This window comes from Oncorhynchus gorbuscha, linkage group LG15 (genome assembly GCF_021184085.1).
Source record: "Oncorhynchus gorbuscha isolate QuinsamMale2020 ecotype Even-year linkage group LG15, OgorEven_v1.0, whole genome shotgun sequence".
Taxonomy (NCBI): Eukaryota; Metazoa; Chordata; class Actinopteri; order Salmoniformes; family Salmonidae; genus Oncorhynchus; species Oncorhynchus gorbuscha.
Genome location: NC_060187.1, coordinates 50,285,522 through 50,298,158, shown reverse-complemented (window position 1 = coordinate 50,298,158; position 12,637 = coordinate 50,285,522). Strand labels below are relative to the sequence as shown.

The following is a 12,637-nucleotide window of genomic DNA, read 5'->3' as shown; positions in this document are numbered from 1 at the left end:
CGCCCCAGTCTGAGCCCCTGGGGTTTTCATCAAGGATCTCTCTGTACTCTCCTCCGTTTATCCTTCCTTCGATCCTGACTAGTCTCCCAGTCCCTGCCGCTGAAAAACATCCCCACAGTATGATGCTGCCACCACCATGCTTCACCGTAAGGATGGTGCCATGTTTACTCCAGACGTGACGCTTGGCATTCAGGCCAAAGAGTTCAATCTTGGTTTCATCAGACCAGAGAATCTTGTTTCTCATGGTCTGAGAGTCCTTTAGGTGCATTTTGGCAAAGTCCAAGCGGGCTGTCATTTGCCTTTTACTGAGGAGTGGCTTCCGTCTGGCCACTCTACCATCAAGGCCTGATTGGTGGAATGCTGCAGAGATGGTTACTCAGCTTGGCCGGATGGCCAGCTCTCGGAAGAGAGGTGGCTCCAAACTTCTTCCATTTAAGAATGATGGAGTCCACTGTGTTCTTGGAGAAAAAATGCTGCAAACATTTTTTGGTACCCTTCCCCAGATCTGTAGTTAGACACAATCCTGTCTTGAAGCGCTACGGACAATTCCTTCGACCTCATGGCTTGGTTTTTGCTCTGACATGCACTGTGAACTGCAGGACCTTATGTAGACAGGTGTGTGCCTTTTCAAATCATGTCCAATCAATTGAATTTACCACAGGTGGACTCCAATCAAGTTATAGAAACATCTCAAGGATGATCAATGGAAATAGGATGCACCTAAAATCAATGTTGAGTGTCATAGCAAGGGTCGAATACTTCTGTAAATAAGGTATGTCTTAATTTTTTATACATTTTAAAAAATTTCTAAACTGTTTTTCACTTTGTCATTATGGGGTATTGATGAGATTTGTTTTTGTAGAATACGGCTGTAACGTAACAAAATGTGGAAAAAGTCAAGGGGTCCGAATACTTTCCGAATGCATTGTAAATCTTTTGTCTTGACCATTCATCCTCTGAATGGCACTCATGCACAATTCATGTCTCCATTGTCTCAGGGCTTGAAAATCATTCTTTAGTCTGTCTGTCTCCCCTTTTTCTACACTGGTTGAAGTGGACTTAACAAGGTACAATAATAAGGGATCATAGCTTTCACATTGATTTACGTGGTCAGTCTATTTCATGGAAAGAGCCGATGGTCTTAATGTTTTGTATTCTCAGTGTACATGAATGAATGAATAAACTTTATTGACATGTTGAGAAGATAGTGCATTTGTCTACCATAAAAACGACGATGAGGATGAGGCAGATTCCCACGATGATGAGGAAGGGGATCAGGTAGTATTCCAGAGGCAGGCTGAAGTCCGGCATGAGGACCACATGACCCCTGAAAAACAACAACAACGCCATTATGGAGATTTAATTAAGTGTTCATGTCTGACAATTAGATACACTCCAATAGTGACCTACAAGGAGTCCTTACGATTGGAGCGTGTCGACATGGCCCATCATCTATAGCATGTCACATGAGGCGACTCGTTTTCATTTTACACCTCATGACGTCCTGTCACAGAAACGCCCTCCCATCTGACTAATGTAATTTCACACAGTGAAATAATGGATAAGACGTTTCTATAATAACATTTTGTGAAGAACATTGCAATATTTCCAGGCAATTGACTGGAAATGTGCTATTTTGGTATGTCTGCATGCCAGGACAAAAAGAGGTACTAACCCGAATAATGTATGATTGATATCAGAGCAAAGAAAGAGGTCTATTACTGACAGCATGGTGGGAAGAAAAAACAGTAATTCCCTGATTATCCACTGTTCTCTGCATAGCTCTGGGAATGTGATGACAGCATGAGGCAGATCTGGTTTACGATGCCAGCACGTCAATTGAGGCCATTATGACAGAGTAATGTAGCACAATGAGAAAAATATAATTTTACGTCGTCTTTCCACTGCATTCATAGAATAAATAAATATATATATATATATTTTTTTTAAATAACGCTGACAGATTTATTTGGACAGGATTCTTAAGACAGTATGGATAGAGCACGCCAGTTTGGATGTCTCCGGCTTGAATTAGCCTTGATGTTGATAGACATGGAAATTAGATCTTGGTCCGCGACTCACCCCTTGTCATATGCGTAGTCCTTTTTCAGGGAGTCGGCAGTCTCTTTGCTCACAAACACTGATGGAATGTCAATCTGCTTCAAAATATCCACTAAAAGGGGAAAGAGAAGGAAAATATATTTATACATGAGGTGGCCACATATTGATGCCCATCATAAAATCAAATCTAAACTATCATGAAATAACAACACTTTAGAAGGAAGAAATTAAGATTCGATTCACTTAACGGTGAAAGATACAAAAATAGAAAGAACGGTATGTTTGTCGAGGCACTACAGTAAAACATCTGGCATTTCTGAAATCCTTTATTTAGACAGACCATAACTATGGCGAACCACAGATCTTTAAAGCTGTTAGATGGTGTAATTTCCAGGGTCTATGGGACCCTCTGAGCATGAAACGGACTGGCATAGGGAATTTGGGGCAAATGCCTAGTGGGCTGATCCATCTTTAGGCCAATGGGTATTGTTTTTTTTTATAATGAGTATGTTAAGAAATTTTATCATAATTTTTTGGGGCAGAATTACCATTTTGGCTAATGGGCAGCTGTTACTATTCAGACACCAGCCCAAAGTAGTTTAGTAGAACGGACAATTTGCCCCTGGTGCGCTGATTTATGATTCCAGTCTGCCCCTGCGTTGAGGCTGATGCCCACTTGTGCCACCATCTTATATATGATTCTGCTCATGCACGACTGTGGGCATATTGTGGGTATATTACTAATTGGTAGGGCCCACAGAACCCCGGTGACATAAATCTCTTGGATGGCTGATAAGTTAACAAATGGCTGACCAACGTTTGTAAAGAACCCATCCAAATGGATGATCCGTCCTAGGCAATTACCAGCATGAGGTGCTGTCTTGATTATTCATGATACATAGTCATACACCCCAGAGCAAGAGGGCGGGAGACAAGCGACAAACTATGTGAAGAGTAACCTGTTGAGAAAAGAGAAACTGCACAGATATCCCTCCTCCCCCAAACATGAATTTGATGGTAAATAGGGCACTGTGAATTTCCAGGCCGATCGAAGCCGTTTGGACAGAGTTTAACTGTTTGGCGACGTATTGAAAACCAGAGCACCACATTCCTCCACAACGACATTAAGAGTCGGAATTGGCGCTATGGCTGCAGTATCTCTAAGTCTCAGCGAGTCCGAAAGGTCCTCTAGGCTCACGTTTTGGGAATCAAAGCTGTATTGACCTCGAATGAGGAGACACATGAACAGACAACTGTGTGCAGTGCTGCTGCACGTTTGTGTTTGTGTGTGCAGTGCAGAAGAGAAGGATTGGAAAAGAGGGGGGAAACTTACGATCATTGGATCCCATGCTGATTAAGTCATCAGAGTCCACGTTGTGAACAATCGCCGCCTTGTACCCGGCCTTCTGGGCGTTAAGGACCTGCGGGAGACAAAACCTTTGTGTTCATTGTGTGTGTGTGTGGTTCCTATGGATCAGTGTGTGTTCAGCCAACCCATCCCACCCAAATATCTAAGTATCTTTATACTGTATCCATTCTGTGACAGCTATTTCCGTAACTATTTTGTAACTGACATCACTTCAGGACAGGGTGTGTGTGGTTCAGTTGAATATTTGTCAATGTCCATGCATTTGTATACTATGTGTGTATAATGATAATGACATGCTACATGGACACACCACCACATGAAGGAGAACAAGGCAAGAATTTGCATAGCAGGTAATGTAGCTTTACACACAGCATTCTGAAAGAAATCAATGGCTAAAATAACTTATTTGACATAGTAGCTTGTATGTAATCAGTGGTGACCCATCATTCAGGGCAGGTGGGGCAGAGCATAGGCCAACCTGTTTAGTTAAATTATAAAATGTTATTCTTGCATTAATTCGTGTCAAATATCAGTTCAGCATACAATGTAAAAAAAAAAATCCTTGAGTTAATAAAGCAGCATACAAACTTGGTATATTTCTTGAGTAAGGCAGCTCCAGAATGCATTGATTTCAGCCTAGCTCAGTGCTTTCTGTGGTGGAGGAGCAGCCAGCAAAAGCACAGAGCATAGGCGTTGTTAATCTTATCTGGTTGTGCCGTGATTGGCTCAGGGTTCTGTCACTCATGGGGACACTACGTCACCACAGAATTTACTGGAGAGATAGGCAGTTCAACCCCGCTTGTGTGCTGCCATGGATTTACAGTAAAAGTGCCCTTCCAAGAAGGCTTAAGGTCATTGGCCACATATAAAATTACATCAAATCACATTAGATCTCACGTAGCTGTGATTGAACTGATCATGTCAACATCATACTTTCAAAATCTTAGCTAGCAAATTAGCTAGCGAGATAAGCAGTCATCATCATGAATCACTTGATGATCTACTGTCTTGACGATCTACAATCTTTGTCATATGACGAGAAATTAGAGATAAAATGTCTCTGTGCCATTGGACATAAACGTCACACAACAAGTCGGAAATCGCAAATTCAACAATGAGAGGTTTGGAAGGAAGCAGTGGCTGACTGTGAGTGTTGCTTCCCCTGCCTGCTTTTCGGTGGAGAGGGTGTGTGGTCCAAGTCTGGGTTTAAGGATTTAAAACATCTGAAAGTCTCTCCAAACATGAGAATTGTGCATCACATGTAGAAAATGCTGTTAACCTGGGATTACTGGGAAAATCAAACATTGTGGCTCAGCTATGTCCTTCACAACCAACAATCGGAGGAGAATAGGTACGTGCTTGCCAGAATTATAGCATGCATTAAATTGTGTGGTAATTGTTCAGGTGTATTTTTGAGAGCATGCGTGAAGGAGATTACTGGCTACAAAGCCATTATGACAACCAACCCCTTCTTAAGGGTACATTAAGCACGATCCAAAACAAACCTTTGGATTGTATGTATGAAGTCTACAGAGAAGCTATAGAGACTCCTTTTGCATCTGTACAATACAAAGTGTTATGTTTTGGGAAAATCCAATACAACACATTACTGAGTACCACACTCCATATTTTCAGTCATAGTGGTGGCTGCATCATGTTATGGGTATGCTTTTAATAGTTAAGGACGAGACCACTGCTGTCTCCTGTAAATCACATATGGTAATAGTGCTGCGCTACATGTTATCAGACCACAGTGTGTGTGTGAGCTTTTTTGGAGTTTGTAGAGGTGAAGGACAAAGAATACTGGTGTTTGCCTCTCCAACACCATCAAACAAGTTCTAGCGCCACTGAACATGAAGGAGAAGCTGGTTGCACAAACTTACGATGGGGCAGCGGTGATGAGTGGTAATGCACGTGGTGTCCAAACGCTACTTAAGGAGACTTACCCAAATGCGCAGTTTGTGCACTGTTACGCACACCAACAGAATCTAACACTTCACCAACTCTGTGCAGGGCGAGTAAGTGTACTTACAAAGTTTTTTTTTTTTTTGCAGACCTATCTTTTTCTCGCTCTCACCTAAAAGACTCTCCACTCTCGCGGAGTTAGCGAACAGACAGGTCCCCAGGCCACCGGATACACAATGGAACTTCAAAAACAGAACCGTCAATGTTGTGTGGGAGGACCGTGAGGCACTGGCCCCCTGGATGGAATGAGATCACCATCAGTGAGGCATATGACCTGGCCATGAAACTTAAGGATCACACATTTCTGCAACTGCTCAAGTTATTTTCTTTGGTCATGTCAGAGGTGGATGTTTTAGTACAACTCAAACGAACCATTGATGCAGCAGGAGATGCCGGAGCAATCGACAACTTCAAGGTGAACATAAAAAAAAATTGGCGAGCAAACTGATGCTCTGGCCAAGAGGACATGTTGATGCCACTGAACCAGGGCAGAGAAACCTTAACACTGCACCTGGGATGGAGGCATGCGACACAATCGCTGCTCATGTGCAAGAAAGGTTTTCTGAAAGTGACCACTTAATTGTGGCAAAGTTGGTAGACAACTAGCTTTTACCCCAACATTCCTTTCCGACCGCAGAGCTCCAGTGTTCTACCAAGCTATGTGTTCCAGTGTTCTACCAAGCTATGACCCGTGGGAAACGGAGCTCTCTACCGGCATGAAAACGGTGCTGTCCATCCCTACCAAAATCCTGAGTTGCACACTAGAAAGATGTCACTTTCTTTATTGAAATCACTCCAAGAGAACAACCTGCAAAAGGCTTTGTCTGAGACGGTCTCTTTTCACAAAATCATTATCACCACTAATCCGATGACAACCGCTGAGTCGGAGAGAAACTTTTACACCCTTAAAATGTTTATTTTTTATTTTTTACTTCACACGCAACACCATGGGCCAGAAAAAGTTGAATGTAATTGGCCATGCTGTCAATCCAGCATGACTTCATCCAGATAATACCAGACTTTGATAACAAAGTCATTGAGAAGATTTCCCACAACCAGGACCACCGGGCCACCTTCCTGTTCATGTGAGCACGACACAACAACAATGAGTCCAAACATATGTCATGTATGTTGCTGCATAAGTAATATGCCAGGGAGATATGTATACTAAGAAATGAACACTAAGTGTATGTTGTTTAGTAAGCTGTTAGTCGCATCTCTCTCTCTCTCTCTCTCTCTCTCTCTCTCTCTCTCTCTCTCTCTCTCTCTCTCTCTCTCTCTCTCTCTCTCTCTCTCTCTCTCTCGCCAATCCTAATCTTGACATTCAATCAAGACCAAATCAAATATTTAATTTACAATTAGACTAAGTGAAGGATATTAGTGTAGTGTAAAGTGAAAGGATGTTACACTTAGATGTTATAATCATATGGCTAAATCCAACTTCACGTAAAATCCTTTTAGGAAGTTCCCTCATAAATAATTTGGGTAAAGGCGTGTTATTCTTGGAGTAAAGTTACACCCCGCCGTGGCGGTGAAAGTGAGACGATGATGCAGAGAGAAGAGGGAAGAGCATACTATGTAAAGAATAGGGGTGAGGAATCAGTTTGCCTCTCTGACTCGCTATGAGCCCAGAGTGTCCCCATCCATTGACTGCACCACAGTGGACTTGCATTAGCCTAGTGCTCGTTAACCTAAGGCTATAGATTAGGCTAGGCTAAGCTAGGGTTACACTCTATTCTGGTATCATTTTCTGTAGCTATGCTAACAGAATGTATTGTTCATTCAGACAAAGAGGATGAGAGAAGAGATGGTTGTTTGAGGGAATCGAGATGCTAGCAGACATTAGCACAGGGCTGCCTTTTTGTTTGTCACTGGAATTTTCTGCACTCTGTGTGTGTGAGTGTACACTCTGTGTATGTTTGTTGAGTGCAAAGCTGTATAAGACCAAGTATTTGCCTGTGAGGGTGTATTGTGTGTGCATCAATGACTACAATGTGTCTGCAACCGCGAGTGTCAACGCAGGAATAAATCATTTTTGGGTGTTCTGAGAGCTACCGCAGGCCACAATGTGTACACGTCTGTGTGTGAGTTTGTGTGTGAACGTCTGTGCGCCGCATCTGTGTGTGTGTGCTTCTTGGTTTGTGTCTCCATATGTATGAGGCTGTCTTTGAGAAGAGACAGAGAACTAGCGAGCCAGCAGATGATGACTCCTGTCGCAGTCTCTCCCCCATCCCCTTCATTCCCACAGCATTAAAGTCTCCTATGAGAGAGAAAGTCATCCCCCACAGCGGAGACAAATCCAAAACATTGAGGCCTTGCTAAGAAACTGGAATCTACATAATCCTATCTTTACTGTGACAACAGGAGATTCGTCACAAACATAAAAACTGCGAAAACAGATGACTTGTGTACTCAAAATTGTGACTGTAGGCGGTTAGTTACAAAAACGCTGTTTTGGTATGATATCTTGAGCTAAGAATGCTGCTAGTGTTTAGACAACTCTATGGTGGGGGAAGTAAGGAGCTTGACTTTGGGGTTGTTTTTTGTATTCTTATACGTGTTTTTTAAGGGTTTCAAGTGTCCTTGTTTTTCAGTGTAATCGTGAGAAGCCCCTCAGGCTGCTTCACCTCTGAAGCCAGCATGTGGTTTGCCTGCAATCTGAGAGGAATTCAACCTCTACTGGCACACAGAATGTTTGCATGGGCAGAGATAAGGACATTCAGTGCATTCCTCTCAGACTGCAGGACGAGAGAGAGGGAGAGAAAGAAAGAAAGATGAAAAGAGAAGGGGTGCAAATCAGAGCCTACCAAGACACAAACCTTCACATTGAGAAATCGATAGCATGCATACGCACGCATGCTTGGATGGAACCACAACCACACACAGCAAATTGCTATTTTCTTGATCCCAGACTGAAGACACGGCATGTCTGCAAACTGACGACGGAGCAACAAAAACATCCTCGATCACAATTTAACAGCACTTGTTGTGCTTGATAATTACTGTAATCCCGGAAGAAAAATCATATCAAATAAAAAATATATATTTGTCACATGCTACGAATATAAGGGGTATAGACTTTACCGTAAAATGCTTGCTTATGATTCCCTTCCCAACGATGCAGAGTTTTAAAAAAAGATTTGAAAAATGTAAATAGTAACAATCAAAAGCACACCCCATTAATGATGCACTTCCATTGCAGTTAGCTTGACAGTGTCTTTATTGAAGTCTATACCTCTCAACCGAGGTCCATAGGCAGAAACAAAATAGTTGAGTCTAAAGGATAACTGCAATACTAAATGGACATAGTGTCTTTGTGAAGGGTTAATAAGCTGTGTATGATGCAATATAGAGTCTGGACCATCTGTGTAGCAGATATAGACTCTAGCGTCCTGATGTGGTGGTGACACAGTGGGGTGCAATGTGAGCTTTCAGGCAAGCATCTGCACATGCTTCCGTTAAGTATCAGCATGTGTGTTTGTGAATGGATGTGTGAATTTATAAATCACAAGTAACTGGGTCAACCAAGGAATATTTATTGGTGGTCACTGGTTAGTCACCAAAGAAATTTGTTAGCCATCTCCCATGCACAAACATTTAAGTGCACTGCGGACTTTTGACGATAAATGACAAATTCTGCTGAATGACTTAAATGTAAATGTAAATTCACAAAATTATTATTAGTTTCTTCTCTGCTTTTTATCCCATTTCCAGGTTTACTTTCAGTGCAGTGAAGTCAGCTAAAACTTTTGAATTTAGCAAACATACTAATTTAAATATGTTTTTTAAGCTCCCATGCAGTCTTTTTAATTACATTTTTAAATCATCACTGTATGACTAATAAACAACTGTGAGTGTTTAACGAGTCCGACGCAAAGAATATACTGCTTACTAAGGGAACAGGCCCAAATCCCTGTCATTTGCGTGAGGAAAAGATGAAGAAAAAGGGGGCGGAGTGAGTAAACCCCCACTGCCATCCGTTCTATTAGCCAAGGTGCAATCATTGGAAAATAAAATCGATAACCTACGATCAAGATTATCCTACAAACTGTAATATCTTATATTTCACCGAGTCTTGGCTGAATGACAACACGGATAATACAGAGCTGGTGGGATTTTTCATGCACCGGCAGGACAGAGAAGCTATGTCTGGTAAGACGAGGGGTGGGGGTGTGTGTCTATTTGTCAATAACAGCTGGTGGCGATGTCTAATATTAAAGAAGTATTGAGGTATTGCTCGCCTGAGGTAGAGTACCTAAAGATAACCTGTAGACCACACCATCTACCAAGAGAGTTCACATCTATATTATTCGTAGCCGTCTATTTACCTTCACAAACCGATGCTGTCACTAAGACCGCACTCAATGAGCTGTATACGGCCATAAGCAAACAAGAAAATGCTCATCGCTAACACAGACTAGAATATGTTCTGGGATTCATCCTATGACATTGAGGAGTATACCACCTCAGTCATCGGCTTCATCAATAAGTGCATCGACGACATCGTCCCCACAGTGACCGTACGTACATATCCCAACCAGAAGCCATTGATTACAGGCAACATCCGCATCGAGCTAAAGGCTAGAGCTGCCGCTTTCAAGGAACGGGACACTAATCCGGACGCTTGTAAGAAATCCCGCTATGCCCTCAGACGAACCATCAAACAAGCAAAACGTCAACACAGGATTAAGATTAAATCCTACTAGTCCGGCTCTGATGCTCGTCGGATGTGGCAGGGCTTGCAAACTATTATAGACTACAAAGGGAAACCCAGCCGCGAGCTGCCCAGTGACGCGAGCCTACCAGATGAGCTAAATGCCTTTTATGCTCGCTTTGAGGCAAGCAACACTGAAGCATGCATGAGAGCACCAGCTGTTCTGGATGACTGTGTGATAACGCTCTCGTTAGCTGATATAAATTCTTTAAACAGAGCAACATTCAGGGAGCATCCTGACCAGCTGCACCATCGAGAGCATCCTGACTGGTTGCATCACCGACTGGTATGGCAACTGCTCGGCATCTGACCATATGGCGCTACAGAGGGTAGTGCGTACGGCCCAGTACATCACTGGGGCCAAGCTTCCTGCCATCCAGGACCTATATACTAGGCGATGTCAGAGGAAAGATAAAAAAATTGTCAAAGACTCCAGTCACCCAAAGACTCCAGTACTTGGCGCTACCGGAGCGCCAAGTAAAGGACCAAAAGGCTCCTTAACAGCTTCTACCCCCAAGCCATAAGACTGCTGAACAATTAATCAAATGGCCACCTGACTATTTACATTGAGACTAACCTGTACCCCCACACATTGACTCGGTACCAGTACCCCCTGTATATAGCCTCGTTATTGTTCATTTATTGTGTTACTTTTTAGATTTTTTTTACTTTAGATGATTTGGTAAATATTTTCTGAACTCTTTCTTGAACTGCACTGTTGGTTAAGGGCTTGTAAGTAAGCATTTCACAGTAAGATCTACACTGCATTCGGCGCATTTGACGAATAAAGTTTGACTCTATTTTTTGATTTGATTAAATATCATTGTTTTAATAATATATTTCTCTGAATCTCAATTTGTCCATTAAAATGCTCATTCGAATCGTGTGGGCAGATAGGATCATCTAGACTAGTCTACAGCCTAACCCGCTTACCCTGTCAAAGTGGGAGGATACATATGCAAATAAAAATATGAATGGTCATTGGTCAGAATAATCAGATCACAGGTTTTTTTATGGATCAAACACTTAACTGGTGGGCATGGCAATGGGTACCGGATTTTAGAGTACATTTTAGAGGCGCCATCTTGGTGGGTTAGACATTTTCTACACATTTTGCCAGGGAGCTGAAAGAAAATGTTCCCGTTTTTAAGCTAATTTCCTGCAATTCTATGCATTTTGCCATGGCTAATGCTTTGTTCAACATAAAATCAATACGGTTAAATTAATTGTTTTGGGAATTTTCCAAAAATATATAGGTCCATTATCTTCTCTACATATTTAAAATCTTGTTTTAGTCAGTTAAGTTTACACTGAAAGCATCTTTCCCTGGATCAGATTGTGATATTATGTCAAAACTCTATCCCACCTGAACAAGCTGAAATTCCAGGCAAAAAAAACTCATAGTGTGGAAATATATATATATTTAAAAACAAGGAAATCATGTTTTTGACTGCACTGCCCCTTTAATTATTTTGTATGTGTATTGGATAGAGGGAGAGAGAGAAAGTTCAAATGTAGGAGAGAGAGAGTGCTGAAAGAGCAACGGACCGGATTCGAACCCATGCTGACAGCGATACATCGTACATGTGCCCCCTTTTAACCTTCAATGCCAATTTGATAAAGATGTAGTTTACTAGATAGCCTAAGTAACAGAACTTTGCAATTAACACTAATTTCATTAATTGTGCCTGGCTTTTTCTGCCTCAGTGCTCCCTCATATGAGAAAACATATGAGGGAGAAATTAGAGCACTGAGCAGAAAAAGCAAGGCAATGGTATGGAATGGTATATTTAAAAAGGTAACACTAGTAAATCATTTCCCAAATGTAGTAATTTACTGACACATATTACTTAATTACCATGTGGCTACAAAACAGTATCCTAGGTATTTATCTGGTTATGTTATAGTCCAAAAACACGAACCAGAAAGTGTAACAAATGTAATGTTAAAGTTGAACTTAGGGGAGGGAAAACTGATTTCGTGTGTGTGTGTGTGTGTGTGTGTGTGTGTGTGTGTGTGTGTGTGTGTGTGTGTGTGTGTGTGTGTGTGTGTGTGTGTGTGTGTGTGTGTGTGTGTGTGTGTGTGTGTGTGTGTGTGTGTGTGTGTGTGTGTGTGTGTGTGTGTGTGTGTGTGTGTGTGTGTGTGTGTATTCATGAGAGTCTACAACATGTTGTAGTTTTCCAGTGCAGGCGCAGCTAGGTAGGGCGTGAGGAGTTAAGAGGAAGCTTATCAGACATCTCTCTCATTGGTCATGGATTGATGGAGCTGTATAAACTGTGCCACCTGGAGATTCATGACTCACTAGTGCAGTACAGTTAACCCTTGGAGTGCCACAGTGTATGGGTAGGGCAGAGCGTGCAGAAAGTTGTATAATAAAATCAAAGACTACTGCAGAAACTATGAAAATATAAAGGTTCAGAACTTTTGTGAAACATCACATTTGTCAAAAATATATGGCAAATGGTAATCAAACCTGGATGGTGTTCAGAGATCGATGAGAGGGTTTGACTGGAGCTGAAGGGAGGGAC

The 12,637-nt window shown here is 42.0% G+C and overlaps 1 protein-coding gene across 2 annotated transcripts in view; it reads right to left on the bottom strand.

Moving 5' to 3' along the window:
- The window catches only part of LOC123997454 (E3 ubiquitin-protein ligase RNF13-like), an 85,201-nt gene that overhangs the window by 25,182 nt on the left and 47,382 nt on the right, over positions 1–12,637 (bottom strand). For both annotated transcript variants that reach the window (XM_046301710.1, XM_046301711.1), the window contains exons 5-7: positions 3,395–3,482; positions 2,083–2,173; positions 1,222–1,327 (exon numbers count right to left, since the gene is read on the bottom strand). In XM_046301710.1, the coding sequence (XP_046157666.1) occupies positions 1,222–1,327; positions 2,083–2,173; positions 3,395–3,482 (285 nt within the window). The remainder of the gene's footprint in view (positions 1–1,221; positions 1,328–2,082; positions 2,174–3,394; positions 3,483–12,637) is intronic.